At 39.7% G+C, this 26,880-nt stretch overlaps 1 protein-coding gene across 2 annotated transcripts in view; it reads left to right on the top strand.

Moving 5' to 3' along the window:
- Window positions 1-26,880, top strand: part of TRIO (trio Rho guanine nucleotide exchange factor) — a 248,134-nt gene that overhangs the window by 84,257 nt on the left and 136,997 nt on the right. For both annotated transcript variants that reach the window (XM_066992554.1, XM_066992555.1), the window contains exons 7-10: window positions 10,186-10,377; window positions 13,774-13,905; window positions 17,751-17,981; window positions 25,990-26,112. In XM_066992554.1, the coding sequence (XP_066848655.1) occupies window positions 10,186-10,377; window positions 13,774-13,905; window positions 17,751-17,981; window positions 25,990-26,112 (678 nt within the window). The remainder of the gene's footprint in view (window positions 1-10,185; window positions 10,378-13,773; window positions 13,906-17,750; window positions 17,982-25,989; window positions 26,113-26,880) is intronic.

Raw genomic sequence — 26,880 nt, 5'->3', positions numbered from 1 at the left:
TGACTTTTGAAATTTGGTAATATTGGATATCCTTCCAAGCTGTTCTTGGGCTCATACTGTACAGGTTAAATTTTTCTCGTTCTGTTATCCTCTCCTGATGTTAGTTACTGTGATTTTTTCTTCAAATCAGGTGTCTTGTTTTCTTCTCCTTCATTGTCTTTGTCTTTAAAAAACAAACAAACAAGAAAAACCTCCATACTGTTTAGATGATAGCAACACTAGGAAGCACTTGAGTGATGTAGCATAATCCCTCCTGTTCTTAATCTTTTGCTGTTAATCTCTGTTTTGCCTGTAATAGTCAAGTGTGTTAATTACACAGGACTTTTTCTCATCTCTCACAATGATTTCTTGAAGTATGTAAGGAGCAGTTTAAATCTGGGGCAAGCATAGTCCCCATGAAGTGGTTCTTTCCCGTAGAATGAGAAAACGATTAGCCCTGGGTTTTGATTTCAAGAGCGTTCAGGTTTTCTGTTTTATTTGGTTAAATAGCCAAAATTGAACATGTATAGTATGGGGGAAAATTATGCTGAATATGACTTGAAAAAATGACACGAGCTCATTGAATTTTGGCAGGCCATTCTTGTGTTTTTAACTGGAAAAATGTCAGGCAATCTTAACTCCTGCAAAGCACGTTCAGTTTCTCCCTGACCTCTCTTCAGATGCGTTCTGTGCTAACCAAGCTACTGTTTTGTTTGCTGCTGCAGTCAGTGTAACTCTTCAGTAATCAGAGCTGATTTAAGATCTCTTAATGAGTGCTTTAGCACTAGAGATGGAATTTAACTTCTAACACATCTACAGCAATGTAAATTTATTCAATTGGACAGCATGGAGGAAGGAGGAGTGGCAACTAAGTATTATTATATGCAGGAGATTTTGAACGCTTTTCATTGTGGCCCTAATTGGACCCTGATAGATCTTGCTTTCTAGGCAGTTTCTTTAGGCTCACTTTAGGCAGGGAAGGGCTGTTCAAAGGATAAATGCTGCCCAAGCAGCTAAATACCTCTTGCACTTGCTCACAGCTTAACCCTGATAATTGATGTTGCAGCTGCTTTTCTTAACACATTGTGATTGCTGCAGGGCACATGTTCCCTTTGCAGCAGGTGCTACCCTCCATCAATAGCTGGCTCTCCTATCTCCCCTTCCTTCCCAAGTAGCAGCTTGGCTTTCCGAGAGGTGCAGGAGGGCAAGTTCTGCAGCTGCTTCTGCCGAGCTCGGGTGAGAAAGTATCAGCCTTTGGGTGAGATGCCAAAACTTTAATCTGGTCTTCCAGTCTGAAATGAGCCACCTGGTTGTAAACCATTGTGAAAACTACTTAGTTCCTGTTATCAAAAAGAGTTGGCTACATCAAGGATAAAGAAGATTTGCTGATTTTTTTCTTTTTTCCTTATAATGGCTTTCTGCCATTTTTAGAACCCAGTTTTCAATATTACAGCACAAAGTAGCTGGAAGTTTAAACCAAATGTAAAAACAAAGAGGTGAAGAATATATTGGGGGAGGAAATTTAACTGCACTTCCAGCAGCTTCGTTCTCAAGTGATACATCTAGGCATCCTGCATATTTAGTATGTGATAGACACATGTGGTTGCACTTCAAGGTGCATACGAGTAAGTTCACTAAAGTCTTAAGCTTAACGTGCAGGCTGGTTCTTATTGCAATGAAACTCTCCTAGGGAAAAGCTGCATAGGTGCAGTGATGCGCATCAAAGATGGAAATATATTTTGTTACCGTTACTTAACACACACACATTGATGTGGCTGGAAAGGATGCTGTCTGAAATACAGTTCACATGTTCAGCTGTAGGTAGGTATGTAACCTCCCATTACTGAAATCAAGAAGCTGTGCACTGATAAGGGTCAAGATTGTTTCTTTACAGGGCAAGTAGTTCCCATCTTCCCTAACTGTGGGGAAAAACAGTATCTCAGTGATTCTCGCCTCTCAAGCTGAATATGTTCAGGATGGAAATTAGGTGAAATTTCTTCTTAGAAAGAGCAGTCAGGCATTGGAAAGGGTTGCCCAGGGAGGTGGTGGAGTGTGGTCCCACAGGTGTGGGTGGTCCCTGGGGTGTTCAAGGAAAGGTTGGACCTGGTGCTTAGGGACATGGTTTAGTGGGTGACATTGGTGGTAGGGCGGTGGTTGATGATCTTGGATGTCTTTTTCAACCTTAATGATTCTATGTTTTTTCACTATCATTTAAAAGACCTGCTTTCAGCAACAACAAATTGCTGTTGTCAAGTCTTGAGATTTATGTGAGCTAAGCAATACTCAGTTTTAATTTCAAGTTCCTCTTCAGATGACTAAACCAAAGCCTCACTTCTCAAAACAAATTTTTACTACCTTTTAAGGTAGAAACTTGCAAATAAGTTACAGGAGTTGTAAATAAAAAGAAAAAATCTGTCTAGTTTTTAAAATGCAGAATTTATGCTATGATTGTACTATTAGTCAGCCGTGCATGGAAGAGTAGGATGGACTGATACTGTGTCCACTCTTATTTCTTGCTATTTTCTGCAAGTCTTCTGTGACACAAGGGAAGCTAAAGCCATCATGTGAAATATGGGTGATTGAAGATGATGTTGTGAGGAAGATGATGTTATCTGTGTATTTTCTGCTACTTTTCTCACTAGATCAAAGCACCTTGCTTTCATTAAAGCTTAAATGTGCCCCTCGCTGCCTAGGTGAGGGCCAAAATCATTGGAAAGCAATGTAATCAAAAAGAAGCTTTCCTTGGAGAAGGTTGACTGCCTACTGTCGAGGGTGTGCTGTGACTACTTCTTGTCTCAGGGTGCTGATAGGACCATCAGTGGAACCGATGTTTATTAGCCTTAATCCATAAAGTCCTGTTACTGTGTCAACTGTAAGCATATTGGTAAGTTGATTAATACTGTTCCCAGAACAGGCTGTTAGCATACACTAGACCGCTTTATCAAGGTGGCAATCAAATAATTAATTTCACTCAAAAAGAAAGTGACAGAGCGGTCAGAGCGTGAGGAGCTTGAAATAGAAGTATGAACATAACACTTGAATCTTGCTGGGATTACAGAATTAAAAGTTTCAAGGATGACATACTTGCCTTGGCTTGCTCGAGTCCAGCCACAGGGACTGGTAAAAATGAAAACATTAAGAAGGTCAAGTGAGGTAAAATCAACTTAGCTGACAGTTTGTACTACTGATATTTTTCGCTCTTGATTCCTTTTATTTAAAATATATTTTGTAACCACCCAGAGTTGTCATTTAAGATACACTTAAGCACCATGTGAATTCTAAACTCCCCTGAGTCCTCTGAGACTTCAGCACACAAGACCAAAACCGTAGGTTGTGAATTGTGCAATTTTTGTTACGTGGTGGTTTTACCCAGCTGGGCAGCTGAGCTCCACCACAGCTGCTCTCTCACTCCTCCTCCTCAAAGGGAAAAGGGGAGAAAATACGATGGAAAGGGCTCAAGGGTTGAGATAAGGACAGGGAGGTCACTCAACAATTAGCATCATGGGCAAAACAGACTCAGCATAGGCAGATTAATATAATTTCTTACCTATTACTAGCAGGCTAGAGCACTGAGAAACTAAAACCACGTTCCACCCATCCACCCTCTTCTGTGTCATCCCCCTGAGTGGCACAAGGGAACGGGGAATGGGGGCTGTGGTCAGTCCCTAACACTCTGTCTCTGCCGCTCCTTCGTGGTTGCTCTCCCTGCTCCTGCGTGGGCTCCTCTCCACGGGCTGCAGCTCCGGCCCGGGGCCTGCTCCTGCGGGGGCTCTCCATGGGCCGCAGCCTTCTCCAGGCCACATCCACCTGCTCCACCGGGGGCTCCTCCACGGGCTGCAGCGTGGAGATCTGCTCCGTGTGGGACCCATGGGCTGCAGGGGACAGCCTGCTCCGCCAGGGGCCTCTCCACAGGCCGCAGGGGAACTGCTGCTGCGTGCCTGGAGCACCTCCTGCACTGACCTTGGGGGCTGCAGGGCTGTTTCTCACTGCTCATTCTCCCAGCCTTTGTGGTGCAGCAGTTTTTTTTCCCTTCCTTAAATTTGCTCTCCCAGAGGCCCACCCAGCATTGCTCCCTGTCTCGGCTCTGGCCAGCAGCAGGTTGCTTTTGGAGCCGGCGGGAGCTGGCTCTGATCTGACATGGGGCAGCTGCTGGGCTCTGCTCATAGAGGTCACCCCTGCAGCCCCTCACTACCAAAACCTTGCCACATAAGCCCAATTTTAAAATTTGTTTTAAAACAAATTTAAACCCCAGTTTAATTGTTTTTTCAACTAATAGCTTGTTTAGGCAGGGCTTTCAGTAAAAATACTTAGACGTTTAACAAGAAGTCTTTCAACTGTCCAACCAATCTAAAATCCTTAACAGAAAGGGTATGTTCACCTTCAGGTATGTTCATGTCAGTGGATCATGAACTGAAGAAATAGAGCTGCTAAAGATGCTACTGCAAAGGAGCAAACCTTGTTTCACTTTTAATAATTACTGGAGGTGCTGAACGTAAGGTTTCTAAAGAAATTGCCTTGTTTCAGTCGGTCCTCCTAGAGAGCTAGGTCTGGTTTAGATCACTGTACTTAATGATGTGATGGGGAGCATCCAGATGAAGAATGACGCAGCTTTAAGGGCAGGATGAAGGCATGGGTGTTTACTGTGAGACAGTGAAAATAAGTGAAAAGCAAAGGAGAAAAAATGGTGGTGGTGGTAGACTATAGTCTTAGTTTCACTGGGTCTACCATGAAAAATACAGGAAAGCGAGATGAAAAATTTGAAAAAAATTAGAGTGGGATGAAATTATATTTAACTTGTTACAATAGTGATAGCAACATTTAAATAGTTACCTGAGAATATTTTAAGGAACCACATAGCTGAAGAACGCGTTAACTATTTCCTCAATTGTAGTCTGTGTGTTGCTGATTTTATTTTTGTTCAAGGCAAGAGACAAAGTGACTTGTGCTTGTTCTGCAGCTCCCTTTACTGTTGCTGCAAGAGAGAGTATAGAAGAGGGGGGTTTACAAAACATTTAAATCATTAAAGTGGGTGTTACTTCATACATTAATGCTATACCTCACCTTAGTTGCCACTTCTGTGGTGAAGTGGCAGATGAATTGGAAATTCCATTGCTAGAACAGTGCTAAAATATTTTCATTGCAGATGATTAGCTTATAACTCACTGCAGTATATTATAGAGATGCCAGTTATGATGCTTATGGGCCATGTCACTGGGGTGGTTCTTTTTAATGCTGGATGCTTAATATTCTTTGTGTCGGAAAAATCGTGTTAGGAATCTTAGCACTAAACAAACATTTTATAAATGGGTCTAGGAAAATCAGGAAATAAAATAAAGCCTTCAGGGCATCTGCCAGCTATGTTTTGTATTAAGTACAATCGAAGTTCAGTCAAGCTGGCAGGCTGTCACCTATATTTTTCAGTGTACTCGCTTTTCAGGCATGCAGCAAAGAATGACAGTGCACTGCAGCTTGTGGTAGGCTACTAATCGTGTCGCCTTGTAGGGAATAACTCTGTGCTGAGGAGCTTTCCAGATATTATAAGGTGTCTTTTCAGCTTCTGGCTAAAGGGTATTGTGAGAGAAAATAATTGTACCACATACATTAATGTACTTACTATACACACTGTAATGCTGTAAGTTGAGATGTTCCCTTTTTAGTTTTGCTACGTTGGTCATGTGTAATACAATGAATGAAATGAAGTACTGCTTTAGCATTTTGCTTTTTAGACAGCTGGTGAGTATTTAGAAGCTGCAGTTGCCTTGTGCAGATTCACATGATATAAATAAGATGTCTAAAAAAGTCTTTAACAGTTACTACCTGATAGCTGTTGTTTCTTTAGCTGAAATGAGGATGTAAATCCGCACAATGAATAACAACAAGTCAGTTCCTGGAACCAAAGGAATGAGTGGAAGATTGCTTGGAATGGTGCTGCTGAAGCAGTGCACAAAATTTGTATTTGTTATATAATAAGGACAATAAACCTGCCTGTCCCTTTAGACAATGGAATAATATTTGTAAATCTTCAAGGATTAGTTGGACATTCCAATTGTAGTGAATTGCTGTTTGAAGTTCTTTTTCCTCGTTAACTAAATCTGGCTCTTCTGGATCATTGCATTCTGAAATACTGGAATTTAAATGTTTAGTAGATATGTCAGTTAGTACAGGATATGATAGCAGAAAAAGTTGTTGAGATTATTACATGATTTTTTGAGGAAAGGAACGTGGTATGCATAGCTTGGAAAGTGTTCAACTGTCAGTAGATTAATTCATATTCATACTACTACAGGGGGTATTCCACGTTTGTGAAGCCAGATTGCCACGGGAAGCTGAATGCATTTTAACCACAGCTTGGTTTTGATGTACTTAGCTACCTATTTTTGGTGCCCTGTCCCTCATATCGAACCAACATCCCAGAATTTCCAAAATTCTTTTATTACAATACATAGGTAGTTCAAGCAGTCTAATACAGTCTTCATGCTATTCTCTTTTGACACGTTTTGTCATGCCGTTGTCCATGTCCTGGTTTTCTGGATTCATTTAGCAGTCTAGCATTTATGCTACTTACACTTTAACAGGTGCAAGTGCTCTCAAGTCTTCTACAATTTGTTGGAAATAACAGTTCTGTTCTCCTATGGTTGTTCAGGTGTGCTTAAGAGGAAAGCATAGGCATGAGAGATAGCAATGAAAAGGTAGTATTGTGCAGGGAAGAAAGACAACGTAACACTTCTGCGTCTAGTTTAAGTGGACCAACTGAGGTACAAGCTGCCAGGAGAACTTTATGCCCACCCTTGCATATGTACACATACCCATACAACTAACAGAGACCCGTGCCAATTACCACTCAGTCAGCAGAGTGAAGCCTGCGGGAACTGCGACACTCGCTCCTGCCAGTCTGTGTCAGGCCCCGGGCAGCAGCTCAGTGCCAGCAAGTAGTGGTTCCACCTCGGTCTACGTGGTGTTGGGTGTCCCCAGTCCAGTGCTCCCCCGACCTCTTTTACTGGTAGGAGTAAATGTAGATTTCAGCACAAGCTGCCCAACAAATCTATCCGCAGTACAATAACAATACAGTTTTCAAGAAATTTTGGGTTTTGTTCCTCTGTCATTGTTGATTTGTGGCCTTTACTGAGAGTTGTTGCAGTTGGTTCTTGTCTGCATTGTTCTGTCTCCCTTGGCTCATGATGCTGTGTTACCCAACCCTTGACCAGGGCAAGTTGCGGTGCGGCTGCTGACAAGTAGCTAACTGCTCTGTGCCGCTTCTTGCCTACTGGAATTTCAGAAAGCACTGCACAGACAGGAGGGAAAACATTTCCTTAAAGAATGTTGAGATAATGATTTCTTTTCCTGCCCAACCATTGTTTCTGATAGTGTTTGGCAGTTTGGGCTCGTGTAAATTTTTAGGATATAGGCAACAATGAGTTGTTAACGGAAGCAGCCAACTGCAATTCGCACTGCAGATCACAGAAAGGACCAGCAACTGTGCTCAGAACAGCACCCATGTCCTCAGCAGCGGTGATGTGCCACAGGGGCCTCTATCCTGTGGGAGCTCCAAAAGGAAGATGCAGGTCTGAGGCTGCAGGGAGTGCCTGCGGCCTCTTGCCAAGGCTGGGGCAGCCGGAGGTGGTTTCCTTGCTCACGGGAGGTGTGCAGTTATTAAGGAGCTGTGTTGCCAAGTGAAGGAGCTGCAGGAGGAGGTCAGCAGACTTGCAGAGCATCAGAGATAGTAAGAGATTGACCAGATCTTTTCCATGACTCTGCAGCTTGAAGAGTCCAAGCTGTTAATTGCACTGAAGGGAGGCTCAGGCGGAGTCTGTGCCTGTTATTTTGGGAAATGGGAGTTCCCGTGATGTTACAGGTTGGATGGTAATGGCTTCTGGCACAGGGAGGAAGGTTCCTGCTCCACCTCAAGATTTGCAGCTGTAGAATCGGTTCACTGACCTCATAGCTGACGAGGAGCCAGGAGCTGTGTCAAATGAAACATCTGTGCTGGCTGAGGTTGAGCCGCACAGGAGCACCAAAAGGAAGTGGTGAGTGAGAGCAACGGGGGTTGCTCTCACTGTAGGGGACAGAGCACCCCATCTGCAAACCTGACTTACTGTCTATGGAAGTGTGCTTCTTGCTGGGGACTTGGATTTGGGATGTTGCAGAAAGAATGACAAAGCTTGTCCAGCCCTCAGACTATTACCCCCTGCTGCTCTTCCATGTGAGCACCGGTGATACTGCCAGGGTGACCTGGAAAGTATCGAACGTGACTGCCTGGCTCTAGGGGCAATGGTCAAGGGCTTGGGGGCCCAGATGTTGTTCTCCTCAATCCTGATGGTGAGAAAGTAGGACTTGAGAAGGAGCAGGTCAACAGCTGCAGGTCAACAGTTGGTTACACAGCTGGTGTTTGCAGCAGGGTTTGGCTTCTACAACCATGGGACCCTTTCAAGGCTGCTACCTGACTATGTGGAGCAAAAGTATCTTTGCCAGCATGCTGACCAACCCATGATGAAGTCCAGCAAAGGGCCACAGAGATGATTACGGGTTTGAGGCATCTAGTGGACAAGGAAGATCTGAGAGAGCTGGGATTGGTTTCCAGAGATAAGAGAATACTCAGAAGGTTTTTTAAATACCTGATGAGAGGGAGTAAAGAACACAGAACCAGACTTTTCAGCATGGTAGCCAATGACAGAACAAGAGGCAATGAGTACAAGCTGAAATACAATGAATTCCCTTTAAACATAAGTAAAAAGCTTCCCTTCCCTTCCCTTCCCGCTTCCCTTCCCTTCCCTTCCCTTCCCACTTCCTTTCCCTTCCCTTCCCGCTTCCTTTCCCTTCCTTTCCCTTCCCGCTTCCCTTCCCTTCCCTTCCCGCTTCCCTTCCCTTCCCTTCCCTTCCCTTCCCGCTTCCCTTCCCTTCCCTTCCCTTCCCTTCCCTTCCCTTCCCCCTTCCCTTCCCTTCCCCCTTCCCCCCTTCCCCCTTCCCCCCTTCCCCCTTCCCCCCTTCCCCCTTCCCCCCTTCCCCCTTCCCCCTTCCCCCCTTCCCCCTTCCCCCTTCCCCCCTTCCCCCTTCCCCCTTCCCCCCTTCCCTTCCCTTCCCCCTTCCCCCTTCCCCCTTCCCCCTTCCCCCTTCCCCCTTCCCCCTTCCCCCTTCCCTTCCCTTCCCCCTTCCCCCTTCCCTTCCCTTCCATGATTAAACACGAGAGCAGGTTGCCCAGAGAGATTATGTTGTCTCCATCTATGGAGATTTTCAAAAGTCCACTGGACATGGCGCTGAGCAACCTGCTCTGATTGACTCTGCTTTGAGCAGGTGTTTGAACTAGATGATCTCCAGAGGAGATGGCCAGCTTCAGCAGTGCTGTGATTCTAAGAACTTTCTTCCAGGTATATGAGAGTCAGCCCTGTTAAAAGAAGTGTCAACCCAGCACTGTGTACGTGTAGCTCTGAAGGAGCTACCTAGAAACTTTTTGTTAGTGAAGCTATTTTTGTTTCTGGCTTTGGAGAAATCGGAAACACTTATTTGCTTCCTTTGAAAAATACTGTTTGTTCATACACAATCAAGAACAGCTTTTAGATACTTCAGGTCAAAATGCATATGTGAGTTGGAAGGAAAGAAAATTACAGTGACTAAGAGCCATTATTTAATAGTGCTCGTATGCTAGGGAATCTTACTGGTCAATGACCTTATTTGTCTAGTTTTCAGTGTTAAGATCTGAGGCAGTACAGTGGCAGGAAAATCATACCTAAAAATGTTGAACTCTTTAGAACTCAGAGTTCTGTGTTTTGTTACTTTAAAAGTAGAAGTACTTTCAGAAGTTGATGTAAATGTTTTTAGAATGTTGTTCCCCATATACATACCATTGAGAGATCAAATGCATGCTGATGATACTTTGAATTTCCTGTATTGTGTGTGTCTAAGTGTCTTGTTGACTTGAACATCTATGGTCAGCTTTTCCTTTTCCTCTTTGTTGTAATAATGGGTCTTCACATAATATAACTTTAAGCTAATCATTGAGACTTCCTAGTCTTTTCAAGTTGTCCTTCTCTCTTACCAGTGATACCAATAGGCTGCTACAGTATACACCTGGATTCCAAAATCAGGCATGCACAAATTTGTCAAGTAAAACCAGTCTACTAAGCATTGCTGTATTAAAGGATAATTTTATAGAAGTATACTTACATATTTAAGTGGTCTGCAAACTAATTTTTCCCTTCGTCTTCTCCACAGAATGTGTATGTAAACATAAACCGCATCATGTCAGTGGCAAATCGCCTGGTTGAGTCTGGTCATTACGCTTCACAGCAAATAAAACAGATCGCTAGTCAGTTGGAGCAAGAATGGAAAGCATTTGCTGCAGCCTTGGATGAACGTAGCACACTACTGGATATGTCCTCTATCTTCCATCAGAAAGCTGAACAGGTTAGTGAACGTGGAGGGAGCCAACAAAAGTTTTCATGCTGGAAAGGTGAATTCCGTTGTACTTCTGTCCAAATCAAAAGTAAATGGAGTGTTTAAAAAGGTCAGTTAGAAAGCCAGATCATTCATTTCAGCTGATGTTCCAATGGAAACCTGTTCTCTGTAGGACAGCCTGCTACCCTTATATTCTCCCCAAAATGCCTCGCCAACACCAATGCGAGATAAATCTTAGCCAAATTAGATACATGAGTCAAAATGAAATAGACATAAAAGCTTAACTATATGAAGCTTTTGAGTTGAAGGAAGGGAAGAAAAACATTTAATGTAATCAGTGTCAGTATAATGTCTTTTCTATTTCCAGAAATCATTCACTTGTTCTATTTACTTCACTCCTCCACCCTAATGAGAGAGAAGTGTTCGCGAATCAGTTCTAGTATTAGTCAGTTAGTATTTAACTCCTAATAATTGCTTATAGAAAACCAAGCTGAACAGGCCTGAAAGTTGAGAAGTTAATTAACAGTCTTCTGAATCTGAAATTGTGGTGGGAGATGTTTACTTAGTATCCCGTAAGAGATTCCTCCTAAATTAAACAAAAAATTTAGCTGTAGGCCCATACCAATTATTTTAATTAAGTCATTAACCATGTGTAACTGCAAGAGAGGAGGTATATATAGGGGAATAGGAATAAATATCTCCAAGTTAATAGTCTTGATGGTGAAAGCATGTTTTTCCCCTCAAGGGAATTCAGTTCTGAAGGAGTTGTGATGCGTGTGCTGTTGAGTCACCCATTGATATTATAGACTGTCTACTGTGTATGTCTCTGGTGAATTTGGAGGGCAGAGGTTCTTGAATGCTTATGGCTGACTGAAGCTCTGGTATGCTGTACAGCTGCCATAGATACTTTTCTTTCATTTGCAATGCTAGATTGGATCTAAGAAAAGGTCTCATGTCTGATATAACTTTAATTTAGAATAATTGAATGGACCAGTTGGGAGTTGATGATAACTGGAGAAATCAAGAGAAGCAGCACACCTTATTATTTTAAGAAGGTTGTTTTTTTTTTTTTTTCGTTTTCTACCATACAGAAATTCAATTTATAAATGCCCAGAAATTAGAAATGTGAACATACTAAGATGCAAATACACAGTGCCTGTCATTGTTAGTGATGACATTGGTTTAATCTTAGAGAGCTTAAGGTAAAGTATATAAACTAATGCCCCTATAATAAGTATTTTTAGCAGGTTTTAAAGAGAAGTTGCACAGAAAGAAGAGGAAGAAATTGTGTTCTGCTGTAAAAGTCACCAACCAGCTTGAAGCATTTGTTAGACACATCATGATAGCTTATCAGCATTGATGCTCTTCTAATTGCTGACGTTATTTAGGTTAATTTTTAAGCATTATTGGTCTTACATATGGGAGAAAGATGGTAAAACATGAACAGATAGGTATACTCTGACTGAAGTGTCGTCCTTTTTTGTAAAAAATGGATTTTAATCAGAAGTCAGGGGAGTACATTTTTCATGTGCAAAAAAATTGGTGGGCAACTGTGGTACTAGTTGGTGTTCCTTTCTTCAGCACTAAACACATAGGTAAATCTAAACAAGGGGAAAGAGAAGAATGAGAGAAAATACTGCAGTATGTTCAGGGATTAATTTACTTCCTCTCCTTAATTGTACTTTTTGCAGTTTTCACTTGATGATTAACTCTGATGGATTGTCATAGTTGCTTTGTAAGATACCTGGCCTTGATGTAGCTGTTGACAGTGGAGAGTGAGTTTGGAGTGACAGGAATGACCCCTTTAGAGACTGGTGATGTTTGACCTACATAGAAATTATTAATAAATAAGTAGCGAAAGAAATAACACACCCTTCTTGAATGCATGTGTTCCTTTGCAAGCTACAGGTAAGTGTCACTGCCTCCTCAGACACAGAGAAGACTGCACCCAGCTGTCAGTTCATGCTGACTGGTACAAAAGATGCAGCTCTGTGGTCCTACATGGAGCTTCGTTTAATGTTAAGTGCTTAATGTTAGAGATTTGTTAAAACTGTCCCTTGATTAAACGAGAATTAAGCAAGTATCTAAGAAATAAAAACTTCACCACCCTTTCTTCCTGTAGTCAAACAATAATGGAGTACCAGAAGTGGCCTGCAGACTACTTTTCCTCAAAAGACTATGTGTGACCCAGGAATTAAGATCCATGTAATGAGAGAAATGTTTTGGCTTCTTAAAGCTTCTGAGACTATAGAACTTCACGCAAAGAGAAGAAAATTTAGTTTACAAGCTATCACACGTGCTTGGCTATACTAAGTGTAACAGCTATGAAAAATCCTAGAAAAAAGCAGATTCTTTTTTCCTCTTTCTTTGCCTAGCATAACAAGGGTATAAAATTCATGCCCCCTAGCTGTCAAAAATAAGTTGACAGAACTTTTGAAGTGCGTACAGCTGTGATGACAGTTTCTGTTCTGTCAGGGCAGCTTAAGCTTCAGAGATAACTTGAGTTATCCGCAGAAGAGATTCTGTCGCAGTATCCTCAATTTCCCCTGCAAGGTTTGACTTGAGCAGCTATGCTGACATAGCTGCGTGCTCAAAGTACAGTGTTAGTCCTAAGAGACCCCCGCTTAAGTTGTAAATCCCTTACATGCTTGCTACTGTAGTAGCTTGCCAAATGGATTTAGTGCTTCTCTGTATGGAGAACTTAGTGCTGTGGGGACTAAGGTGTGAATTTACTGTGCTCTTAACATGCTTTGCCTCCTTAACACTCTTTCCAACAAAAGACAGCTAGGAAGTGTTTCAGTGAACCATTAATTGGCTTTCACCATTAAGTCTGTGTATGTGAGTGTGCACAAGTGCAAAGTAACTTTGTTTTCTCTAAAGCTTTAAAAAAAGTGAGGGAATGGCTTAATTAATGTACTGTGAATATCTGAACAGGGAGTTGACAGGTAAGAGGGTCTGTAGCATGTTTTTACCAATTTTTGTAGACAAGATCTTTGCCTTTCATGCATCTGAAACGGTAGGTGCAGAGTGAAATAAAGTTTTCTTAGCTGCAAAGTTGAGAAAAGGAGCAAGAGTAAACTTGAAGTATCAGCATTGCCAACGGTTTAATTGGTGCTGAAGGTTGCCAACATGTAATTAAGCCTGCCTGTCTGTGAAGGGCTGAAAGAGTTCCGTATATATACCTATACCTAGAAGCAACAGTATCATCAGGCTTGAAAATCTGTTTCTGTTCAAATATAATCTTAATTTTGGCCAGTTCAGAAATAAATGCATTGAAGAGTTTTCACTTAACAGGAGCCTTCTCAATGACTGTCACACAGATGTTTGTCCTTTTGTGTGTTTCTAAAGTATATTTACTTATTGATAGAACCCCAAATTAAGTAGAATGTCTCTTCTCTGTTGCAGTATATGAGCAACGTGGATTCATGGTGTAAAGCCTGTGGAGAGGTGGAACTTCCCTCAGAACTGCAAGATTTAGAAGATGCTATCCATCATCATCAAGGGATATATGAGCATATTACCTTGGCTTACTCTGAGGCAAGCGTCTTCTTTGTTTCCTCAGGTTGCTGACTTGATAATATGGTGTAATATTAAGGTTGGGTCATGGCATTGGCTGTTGCATGATGTGTTAGCTGGAAACTCAAACGCCAGGCTTCTTCCCCCTAGTTTACTATACTGTATTTTGCTGCTATTACTCAAAGTTAAAGTTAAATTTTAAGTCTTCCTCTTAATCTTCTCAAAGAAATTTAAAGGCAAGATGAAACCAATCAATCAATGGTACAAACAATCCATGTAGTTTATTAAGTATGTTTAGTTTACATTTGTGTATTCCTACCTTCTAATAGCAGTATGATACTGTCATTAAAATGCTTGAAGGGAAACAAGCTGGAAAAGTATCCTGTTGGTATGGATTGCTTTAAGTGTGTTTTGAAAATCAGTCTGTGAAACTGTCTGACAAAAAAGGTTTAACCATCCGAGGACATCATTTGACAAACCAGAAGTTATATACTTAGTTTTGCCAACCTTAAAGGCACTTCAGTGAGCCAACATTCCTTTGTAACCAGCCTTCATAAGATTAGTATATCCTATGCTGCTGCTTTGATCCTGCAACATATTGGAGTATTTTTGAGAATGCTTTTTAGCATTTGTATTATTAGTAAATGCACCATAAATGCTTATTCTGAAGGTGTCCTAAAAACAATGACTGACGTATACATCATTTTTCTTCAATTTGAGTTCTCTCATGTTCTTTAGTTAGCTTAGAGAAATCAAATGGGTATAGACTTCATTATTAGCTCACGGGTATTTTTTGTATTACTTCGAGCTTTGCTTACTTTTTTTTTCACCCAATTATCAGCATCACAGAATAAAACTATTTTTGGTGTTATATGGAACTGATCTGAGTCAAATAAAGCAGTTTCTGTTGCAAATTACGTGGAAATATGCATTTGATTAAATCATGGTATAAAATTATTGACACAGGACATGGACACAGGACAGCTTAGGCCACAGTTTGCACATTTTAAAAGGAAGTGGTGTAGGAATGAAGTAATGTTTGCGATTTATACTTGACATAAAAGACAAAACTACTTTCTGATGAATCAACTCTGTTACGGGCAGTTGAATCTTAAATGTGGTCACGTTTCATTTATCAGTAAAGGAATGTAAGGTTAGTGCTGATGATCAGTCCATATTGTTAGTATACTGGATTTTTTGCATGCCTGCCATCTTAGGGCCTGCGTAAACTTTATTACCATTAGTCAGATGTCCAGAGTTCACGAGCTGTTGTCTCGTGTAAAACACATGCTGATATACCTGTCCCTGATACCACCTTTGGTGATAAAACTTGTGATCTTGCTACATGTTTTAACTCATTCTTGAGAACTTGTGTTTTAGGAAAGCTTTTTATTTTTTTATTGTAACCTTTGTTCATTGAGAGGATCCCGTTTTAAAATGAGAGTGAGAGAGAGAGACGTAGCATGTTTGTAGTGGATGAGTGTGACGAGGCAATCTGGGGTGCATGCTCCATGAGAATGCAGCAAGGAATAAAAAGGTTTGGGCTCTCTGGAATAATTGTAAAGCATTGAAGTTAAAACATTGGGATTTTTGTTTGGTTGTTTTGTTCTTTTTTGGTGTGTTTTTAAACAGGGATGTGAATGAATCGGAGTCTGCTGTTAAGTGTAAATAAGTACTGTGGATTACTATGGTAAATGCTGTTTATTTCCTGGTGATGCATAATAAAAATAAATGAGATGGGTAGATAATAGGATTGCTCACAAACACTTTGAAAATTTATCTGGGGTTTCAGAGCTGTAGCTTTTGACATAGGCATCTTTCTTCTGATTTTAGGTTATTGCTTTTCCCCATCTGGTAAAGGAATAGCTTATTCTTTAGATATCAGAATTTGTGCAGAAACAGTAGTCATATATGTATGTACAAGTCATGTTCCTCTGGACAGAAAGTTTTATTTCCTCTTATTTAAATGTGCATTCTTTTTTTGGAGATCGATGGAGTTACCTTTCTGTGTAAAGATATTTTAGAACTACCGCTTATTATTATTACATGTATGACTTCATTTCTGTTACAGCACAGATCTCCTTTCATTTTGTGATGAATGAACAGTTGGGAGAAAGGAACAGTGTGGAAATTATAACAGTCATTTTTGGATTGTGGTGTCTTGACAATACAATTTGGTTGCAAAGTAGAAGACAGAGTAAATGGTTTTAAGACTAGCTCTGAGTCTTGTTTTACTGAGGATAATTGCTGTATACTACTAGAAAAGTAATTTATCTAAGCTCGTAATCCTAGATGACTGGTGTGCTTGAAAATCCAATAGCTGTGCCTTAAATGTTGTTACATATATCTTGCTGAAATCTTAGGGTAGTTATGCCCTGGGAAGGAAGAAAGGCCCACTGTATTAATCCAAAGGGGAAACAGGCATGGTCATTTGTTTGTCAAGCTAATAAACTAATCAGATCAAGGGGCTTTCACATATTTTTTTCTAAATTTCATGGACTCTTGATAGGTAATTGAAGTCTATTGTCTTCAAATATTTGAACGACTTGTTCTAGATAATGGTTTTGGATATAGAAAGGGAATAAAAATCATTACTATAATAGCAGCTACTGTGGACTACACTTTTTTTGTACCTGACTGGACTTTATGAGAGCTACTGTTTCAAGTGAGCTTCATTCTGTGCATTCGTAGCTACCACTGAAATGAAAAAGCTTAAATGAGAAATAAACTCTCTTGCAAACTATTTATTAGAAAAGAACTTCCTTTCAGAACTGTTTGACTACTAAACAGCAATCTTTAATTGTGCCTAAATTTAGTGAAAACTGATGAAAATAGCCATTGGGAAAAAGCCTTGGCCAGTTTTCTGTTTGTGACATGGTGTTGATTTGACAGATTCTGGCTGTTGTTCACATCCCACTCTTGTGGTTTTGGATGAATTTTCCTTCCTATTGGACAAGCAATTAGGAGAGTTTTTTACAGGTAGCTGAGTGATACCAAACTGTAATAGTTCTCTGAGCTTCATGCTAAAACTGACGGAGTAGCTAACAGCAATGAAAAGTGCTTTCAACAGCCTTGGCAAGTGTTAAACATCAACAGTGGCCAGATAAGGAAGGATTATTGCTTTTTAATTAGCATGGAAACTAAATGTTTTTGCCATGGTTTGAATCAGAGAAGACAATAACTATAAATTACTAACATTCTTATAGCTTCAGTAGTTAGACACGTTTTGGAAAATAATATATTGTGCTACATGGAAAGGTTTTAAGTAATTTGATCAGGTTAAGTTTGTCTTAACAGCAGTTTGCCTTTGGCTTGCCAGTATCAGTAATAATCTAAAAGCTGTAAATCACGTCAGACGAAACTGTGTCCTAAGTCCATATCTGTTGGTCTAAATGCATTCGTCAGATTAATATTAACTCGTAGAAAGTAACTTCCCTGTTCCTCTTCACAGCAAAATAAAAGAGAGAGATGATCCTGGAAAGACAGTTCTGGACAATTGCATAATTTTTGGTGCTTTATTGTTGAGAGAGAGTGCTGAAGCTTGAAAGAGCTTCATAGTGAGATTTGACTGTTCAAAAAAAAAAAAAGATCACAGTAAAGGAAAAGCACTCTTATCGAAAGACAGGCTGTTACTTAGAAGAGTGCTGCTGCTTTAAATTTTCTTTCATAGGGTAAGGATATAAAAACGCAGTTGTGTGTTTTCTTTTTTTCTTAGAACAGCTGCACATAATCACGCCTGGAATAGTAATAAAGATTTTGTACTGCTCCCCGAGTTCTTAAATCTAAAATAGGGAGCAGGGGAAATGAAATAGTAGAGTAGCAAGATTTTGGCAGACAAGTAATTCTTTGTGCTTTCTGGTGGTCAGGTGAGCCAAGATGGAAAGTCACTGCTTGACAAACTTCAGAGGCCGTTGACTCCTGGAAGTTCCGATTCTCTCACTGCTTCTGCCAACTACTCAAAAGCAGTTCATCACGTTCTGGATGTCATCCATGAAGTACTGCACCACCAGCGCCAACTGGAAAACATTTGGCAGCATCGAAAGGTCCGCTTACACCAGCGGCTTCAGCTATGTGTTTTTCAACAGGATGTTCAACAGGTAGGTTTTACTTCATGTTTTCTAAATGCATTTCTGTTCTGTCAGGTTGTGATTGGGTGCTGGTTTCAGTGACAGGTGGGTTTGATTGCTAGACCCCATGTTCTTTAATTCAACAATCAAGTATATCCGTGGAATCGATTGACTGATTCCAAGTTCTGTGTGTTAAGGGAGGAGACTTGCTATTGCAGATAGAAATTATGTTCATAAGTTAGCTCCACTTCATTTTCTTTCCTTTTTTAGATTACCTTCTCTTTTTTACTTGAATTCAGGTAGGATGACAAAGATTTTTATTCTAGACAGAAGCTGTTTTAAGTTTGTGCTGGAAGCTGGTATTCACATTCTAGGTAAAATTCTGGACTTGATGTCAGAAAAGAGTTGTAGTAGTAACATGCAATAAGTTAACTGTATTATTCTGTAACAAGATTTTAGTTTCAAATTCTCAGGGATACTTTACAGGTGTTCTTTTTTTTTTAAACCTGAACATACTGTGCTAAATAGGTAGAATAATTACAGCTAAGATTACTTTCTGACATTGTCACTGTTCTTGAATTGATGGCTATTAGCTGCCATGTTTTTGCTATTATTATGGCATTCATAAAAGTTAGGAGTTAAGTAGAAACATTAATACCTCTGTGTGACATGGTTTTAGCTTAAAAACGTAAAGCTGTAAAAAAAACCTCCTTTAGTAATGGATTTTTAATAAACAGAAAATTTTCGATGGCAGTTGACAGAGATACTAGTAATGTATTCTTGATATCTATTCTATAAAAAGTAAAGATATGGTCAATACTTACTGATCATGTTCTTTCATTTCAGTGTAAAGGTGTTTACAGACCAGGAACTTCTGAATGTGAATTTTAGATAACCAGTCATACGTTCTGTTAAAATAATCTTGTTTCTTCCAGATTAGTTGCACTTTAAGTCAAATTTCATGTACTTAACCTGTTTCACGTACTTACATCGAGAAAATGTTGGGTGTAAGCAGTTGGGAGGAAAATAGCCTGGTTTCCATTTGCAGTCATTGACAAAGATTTAAATCAGGCGGGGGCAGGGTGTGTGTGAGCAATCTTGTTTGCTCAGATTTCTATACATAGTGCCTATCTTTTCCTGTACGTTAAAGAAAAAAGATTAAAGAATACTTAAACATTAAGTTTAAAATTATTAAAAATGTTAATTAGTTACTTTTTGATGTTAAAAAGGCAAATATTCAAAAGGCAAGCAGTTTTCCAAATTCTCAACAGTGAGCTGTGACAAAGAATGTGGAAATGTGTGAAAAATGTCAGCTGACCAAAAAAAAAGAAAAAGAAAGCAGAGTTAATGTTATGAATGTCAGGAAAGTCACTGAGAACCAGACTGAAACCACTCTTATGCCACTGTATAAATCCTAGAGGCTCCTCATCAAGTTTATTATATCAGTAGTAGTTAGTCTGGAGGGTCTGATGTTGGTACTTGCATGTGAATAGTCAGGGAAGTGGACTTGTCAAAATCACCTCTTACATTTAACAGCCTTCATTCTGAAGGAATTTTCAGAACAGAAATTAAAATAGTAGTTTGTTTCTCATACGGAAAAAAGTATATCCTCTCAGCTGTAGCCTAGTCTCAACAAGCGTGGATTGGGCCCTGAAACTTGCTCATCTACTCTGAATTCAGTCCGGGGAGGACCTACCAAGGCCAAGTGGCCTCCTGTGGTTATTTGCAGGATGCGTAATTCAGGTTTCAAGCCTGTAGGTTAGGCTGCAGGCAGTTTGTTTCCTGGGGTGTTTATTAAATGCTACAGTGAGCCTTACTGTGCTGATCCTACTCTTTGCTTTTATTATCTTGGGAGTCATAAAATGTTTATATGAAATTCTCATTTTCTTCTACATCCTAATTCATGGCTCTGGGTGAAAGACTTAGCTCTGAGACTGCTTGTTTCTTTAAAGCTGGCAAATAACCCTTTGTCAGACTGAGGTCATGGTAGAGTCATGATCTGCTTCTTCAGCAAGGAGCTGGATGTTCCTCCTCTGTCTGAGACCAGTCAGCTCTCAGAACTGGTGCATTTAGCATCAAATAGTCACAGGACTGAAAACACCAGAGTAGACGGCTGTACCTACTTGTATGACTGAGTATCAGGAATGCGTTATCCAAGTTACATGTGTGGATTATCGGTATACCAGAAGCTTTTGTTACAAAAAAAATCAAGAGGGTTACTCTCCCTCTAGGCTTATTATTCAGTACTTACCTACTGGCTGGCGAAATTTCTCTTTCTTCCTTGTTATGCCCTTGTTTTTTCTGTATGCTGTGCAAGGCAGGTCTTGCATTAAGGTATCAAGATGACCTCTTGACAATTTGAAACTGCATCTTCTAGTATTAATGCGCATCTCTATCAACCACTTCAGATTTAAAAGTAAATTTTATGTACAGAAATACAGCCCCTGGTTCAGTGAAGTAGAACACAGTTGCCATGCTCCTCGGTCCTTCCCTTAATATCCAGTAGCTGTTACTGTCAAAGACTGTGTTGTCCTTTGGTTTATCCTTGTAATGGTCATTAGCCATCCACTTTAAGGGTTGTGAAATGTTTCACGTGGAGGTATAGCTTTTTGTTATGTTACTTCAAATTAGCTTTATATACTGGTGTATTTTGAACACTGCTTTTTAGTTGATCACAGTGTGAATTGTGGTTAATGTTCCCTTTTGAAATACAGCTTGTCATACTCTAATTTCATGCTGTAAGACAGTGATAAATCAACATGCACACCAGATAAATTCATCAAAAGCCAGTAGCCAGTAGCAGAGCTGTTAAAGAAAATGGCAAGCACATAATGCAGTTTTCCTGGAATAATCTTGCTTTGTCAATTTGTTGCTCCCTTAGCTTTGAAAATCCACAGGAAAAAAAAAAAAAGTGATCTTGAACAGTAAAGATTCTTTTTTTCTTGAAAGAGAAAAACAAAACGAACCTTACCAGATCATCTAATTTGTCTGAGAAATGTTAGCTCTTCAATTGAATACTCATTGATTCTATTCAGTGCATGAAATTACTTGGTTTTGAGGTGTTGTTTAAATTTATATCCAAGACAATTCTGGTATGATTATGTAGAGCTCCAAAGAAACTTTCTGAAATATCTTAGTTTTCATTTGCACATTCTCTCAAGGTTGCTAATCTTTCTCCAAACCTTAATAAATTAATTTAAGATTGTCTAGGATGATTTAACAACTAGTGTGAAAATCTTCTTTCATTATTGTCAGTGAAGAGAAATGTAGTTTTTTTCATGATAAAATAAACGAAGTGTAGCCCTTTTCCACTGTTTATAGTTAAATAAAACAGTGGCAAGTAACCAAGTTGTACTGTAAGTGAATTTATAACTGTTCTTCAGGATGAGTCAGTGATTTCCTCCTCATCCCTGTCCTGGCTTAGTTTTCTACCAGGTTAATGAAATAAATCAGTTCATGAAAGTGTTAAGTGAGTGACAGAGCTGAGTTGGAAGACAAATAGGCTGTGTACCACATTTTGTGTTACTCCTCCTTAGACAGCTGCTTTTCTTTTTTTCTTTTATTTTTTTTTCTTTTATATTTCCCCAGTTTTGCTCAGCATTGGGAAGGAGTTTCTTGTGGAGCTTTCCAAATCAACAAAAACACTATGGTGCTAGCTAGCTGTGTACACCAAGAATCATCTGCTAATTTCTTGGAGCAAACAGTAAGGCAAGGCACTTGAAATAATAAAAATGATAGGTACCACATAAATTACATCAGATCTGAAAGGTGGAATGTGAAAACCTCTGACTGTGTTAAACTGCACAGAGTTCTGAGTTTCACATTAAGTAGCAGAAACATGCCAGGATATCTAATTTCTTGTTAATTTATATTACTGCCAAAAATTGGATGCTAATTAAAAAAATAATAATTTTAAAAAAATGCTGTTGCATTCAATTGTTGAAAATAATCCTCCTAATATAAAATATGCTAGTAAAATTATAATTTTATGCTTAAGAATTGACAAGGTTATCGAGTGGGAAATATATATTAGTCTTTCACATCAGGGAAGGAAAGGAAGTGGCTCTGACAATTCCGATTTAAAAAAAAAAAAAAAAAGCAGACTTGTAAAAAGGTCAAAATAAAGATAACGTTTCTGGTATAGAGATACTGCTGACACTCATACAGTGAAAGCCTTAGGGCCTGAAAAACAACGTTAGTGGCTTGCAAGTCAGAAATTAGCAAAACATACATGTAGAAGTTGGTTTAAATCATGTATTTATTACATCCCCACTGACCTTGAATGTCTTCTTTGTCTGTTCTGGATAAATGTGCTGTTTCTCCTTCCTTGATCTGCTGGCCACAAAGACTGAGGTTTTGTTTTAACAGTCATTTGTTTCAGTCTTGACTAATGAAGGGCGGGTCAAGAGTGCTTTTTAGTTTCTCGGCATCAAAATACTACTGATTTCACTGCCTGATTCTACTGTCGCATTTGGAGGCGGTGACAGTGTGAAATAATTGTTTTTGGGAGAGAGTGTTTGCACATTTTAACTACTTCAAGATAAGAAATTCCAAGATTTCCACCCTCCCCTTCTAAATTTTATGTCTGGAAAATAGCACCGAGTAAAGCGGTGGAGATCAAAAAAATGTAAGTGTGCAAAGTAGCTAAAGGGAGTGTGGGGGGGAAGGACTGGATAATAATGTGGGAAAAATTGGTGAAAATGAGCGTGTTAAATCTGCAAAAGATCAGCTGTCTATTGTTTATTTATGCAAACAGCACATACACGATATATATTGCAGCCATCAATGATGATTTTGTCAAGATGAAGCCATCTTTCCATAATAATTACATCTTCTAAATATTCTGTATCAGTGCTTTAAGGATGAGCACTTTTCTAGATCCTATATTGGGCATAAGGATGATTCTGCTGAGACTGCAGTTACAGCTTAATTGCAATTTACTAAAGCAACTTGCTGTAGTCGAGAATAAGATTATTCACCCTTTCAATGAAAAGTGTCTTACTATGGGTCTATGTATTACTGTGTTACCAGAGTGAATTCCATGTACTTCCAGTACTAGTAGACAAGTTCTTAATGGGTTGGTATGATATATAGGATAACTCTTTACCTCTTCCAGGAGTAGGGAGAAAATACATCGTTTAAGTTGCAAATGCCTAATATCAGTGTCAACTAATGGTATTGTCCTTTGGTCAAAGTGGTACGTAGAAATTTTCAGTGATGGGTAAGAGAATACTCTTATGTTTGACTCTGCTTTTACATGCTGTGAAATTTCCAAACACAGTGCTACCTCAGTTTTGTTGAGAATCAAGGTAAGAAGGCTGAACACTAATAAGATTTGTATTCGTAGTGGTTTCATGTAGGGGCAGCAGTGCCTCTCTAGTTTACTGGTTTAAGTTATGGTCTGTGTACTGGATTTCTGTGGCAATTTCTTCTCTTGAGAAGTTAATGAGCATTATTTGGCACAAAATGTGTTCTCACTGTACTGCTTTTTGCTTTTCATCCAGTTTTTTGGGGCAGATTTTGCTGTTGATTTCATTTGTTAGCTTATAATTGTCAGTAGTCTCTAGACTCTAGTTGAATTCTCTCATCCAAACATGTCTCTCTTCAGCTCTTTTTAGAATGAGAAGGGCAGAGTGGTGTACTGAAACTAGTCAAAAGCATTGGTAACATAAACTTTTCAGATGACTGAGGCCATGTTTGGCTGCTCCTTCTACCTTCTTCAGTCAATTCTTACCCTTGAAAGAATCAAGTGAAATTGTGCATTGACCGAAAAAAACAATAACCATTCATTTGGTAATACTTACCTGGAAAAACAAGCATGTACATGCCATAGATATTCAGTGAAGTGATGGTGATTTGCGATGGCTGTACTACATAGCATTATGGGATTGTTCGTTGTTTTGAAGGTGTCGAGTGGAAGAGGATTTGCAAACCAAAAAAGATTCTAACAGTCAAGATAAATGAGAAAATAATACAACATGATTTCATTTTGTGTACTAAAGAAAGCATGGCTGTCTTGTATGGGAATAGTGTATCGGATTATGTGTGTATCAAATAGAGCCATGAGTGATGTTGCAGTAGTTCTTAACTCTGTGATTGTATAAAAGCAAGAAAATCATCTTTCTCTTCAGTTGCACTAAATGTCAAGTGCTTTTAGTACTGGGCAAATAAAATACAGTGTGTGTAGGGGAACCATCCAGTTCCCTGAATCAGAGGTGAGGACACCAGTAGATAAGGAGAGAGAGAGAAGGTACAGGGTTCTGGCAGGTATATTTCAAAAGGAAGCAAAATACTACGTTTTTAAATTTCTCTGACTGGAGAAATGGGTTGATAGGAACCTCATGAAGATCAACAAGCTTGAAGTTCTGCATCTGGGGAAGATCAGCCTCAGACACCAGTACATATTGGGGGCCAACCAGCTGGAAAAGCAGGTTGGTTGAAAAGGAGTTGAGCATCCTGGTGGACACCAAGTTGACCATGAACTAGTAGTGTGCCCTTGCTGCAAAGAAGGCTAATGGTATCCAGGGCTGTTTTAGGCAAAGTGCTACTGGAGTACCATGAACAGTACCACTGAAGGACCATGGAAATCGTGAAGGGACTGGAACATCTCACATGTGAGGAGAAGCTGAGAGAGCGGGGACTGTGCAGCCTGGAGAAGTGGAGGCTCAGGGGGGATCTCATCAGTGTGCATAAATACCTGAAAGGAGGGTGCAAAGAGGATGGAGCCAGGCTCTCAGTGGTGCCCAGTGACAGAACAAGAGCCAGAGGGCACAAACTGGTGCACAGGAGGTGCTGTCTGAACATCAGGAAACGCTACGATATGAGTCACCGAGCACTGACACAGGTTGCCCAGAGCGGTTGTGGAGGCCCTGTCCTTGGAGATATTCAAAAGTCATCTGGTCCTGGTCCTGGTCCTGGGCAAGTGGCTCTTGGTGATGCCGCTTGAGCAGGGGCTTGGACTGGATGATCTCCAGAGGTCCCTTCCAACCTCAGCTATTCAGGGATTCTATGATAAACTAAAAGAATGCTGGAGGTGAACATTACGTAAAGCATTCCACACCTCTTCATAAATACTGTATAAAAGTGATTAGCTGACTTAGGAAAATTACTTATATGGAGTTGTTTTTAATTCTGAACAGCATTCTTGAACCTCAGAGTATCTTCCAAAGAATTAAATGGCATATGCATGCTAGTTAATGAAGGAATTAAAATATGGCTAAGATGTATTGGTTTGGAGAGAGACCAGATGTTTTTGTTCATTTGCTCATCAGAAACTTGGTATGTGTGCAGTAATCCTTTGTGTTAACTGGCAGGAACTAATTGCATGTACAACTTACTATTTATAAAGCTGTCAGACCAGTCATTGTGGCAGAAGCTTTAATGTCCTTAAAATATCTTTCATTCCTCACGTTTTCTGCTATGGAATTTACAGTACACAATTATGTCTATCTGATGTTTTGGGGAGATACTTCTGTGGAACTGGGGCAGAATTCTTCATGTGCTCTGAATGCAGGCATCATTCATCTCATAAGGATTTCAACTCAATTATATTTTTAACTATTAGTTAAAAAAATATTTTTCTTCTTGACTTCACAATATGAAGTAGGAGAAGCAACTTCTCCTCTAATATAAGACATTACTGTTACTCACCAGCATTGTTTGGGAATGTGCAGGCTCCATTAGTGTTACATTACAGAAAAATGTCAGCTGAAGGCACAGACTACAGAGAGACAACTCACCAGGGGTCCAGCCAGTTGGATCAGATTTGCTGTCAAATTTATGAATGTGTAGAAATTACGCTGTCCTTGGTAGACTTCAAATGCATCCTAAATCATACAATTTACCTACTTTCAGCTAGTTTTGGCCTTCATAAAAGTTCACGAGTGTTCATAAGAGCGTATAACTAACGGCTTTGCAGTCCCTTTAAAGCTCCTTAGTTTCTTGAATAGTTGTCTTTTTATCACAACAGTCGTGTTTGTATTGCAACAAGATATTCAGTGCATCCATTTAGATTTTGTGTTTTTCTTCTGCACCACAGGTGTTGGATTGGATTGAAAACCATGGAGAAGCCTTTCTTAGCAAACATACCGGAGTGGGGAAATCCCTTCATCGAGCTAGGGCATTGCAGAAACGCCACGAAGACTTTGAAGAGGTTGCACAGGTAAAATAAAATAAAAATAGACTCTTGCAGTACTGTATGTTTGCCATTGAAATATATGAAAACCTTTTGCTCTGGAACTGAAGGGCTAGGCAGAGAGCTGTACTACTACAAAAAAAAATCTGTTCCAAGAATGGCCTATTTTGTTTCTATCACAAGCTTTTATTCATTTCTCTTCTGCACTCCAGCTTCAGTAAGAAAAAAAAAATCCACAGTGTTACAGGGAGTGGGAGCCTTGAAGCCTGAAAGAACTGCTATTATTCTATTTTCTTTATTTTCACTTAGTTGTTTGAAAGCATTCCTTAAAAAATAAAAAGAATAAAATGAAAATCAGGCTTCTAAGAAACCAGGTGCGCCAGAAAACCCCTTTAGGTTGTTTGCTTTGAATGCAGTTGAGTTTGTATATGCCCTCTTGTTTTGAATGACTAATACCACTGTTTTTTTCTGTGGGAAGACTCTAGTTTTAGCTTTTAGTGGAACTGATGATATAACTTCAAAACACATTCAAAAAAAAAAAAAAAAAGGTCAAGCTGAATGAAGTAGAGGCACTAAGAAATTCAGGGAGCACTGCAAGGAGGGTGGTTCAGATAGCAGCCTAGAAAAGGGATGCAAGATTAGTAAAACCCATCCTGAGAAGCTGAAGGCTTGAATCCTGCCCATTAATAACACACGGTGTCTATTCAAAATTAATAATTGGTGATAGTAAATGTCTAATGTTCATCAAGAAAAACCTCATTAAGGTAGGGTCCTTCACTCAGAAGGTGAACTACA

Source organism: Anser cygnoides, chromosome 2, assembly GCF_040182565.1.
Source record: "Anser cygnoides isolate HZ-2024a breed goose chromosome 2, Taihu_goose_T2T_genome, whole genome shotgun sequence".
Lineage (NCBI taxonomy): Eukaryota > Metazoa > Chordata > Aves > Anseriformes > Anatidae > Anser > Anser cygnoides.
Note: the sequence above shows the minus strand (reverse complement) of the source record. Positions and strands in the feature narration are given on the sequence as shown.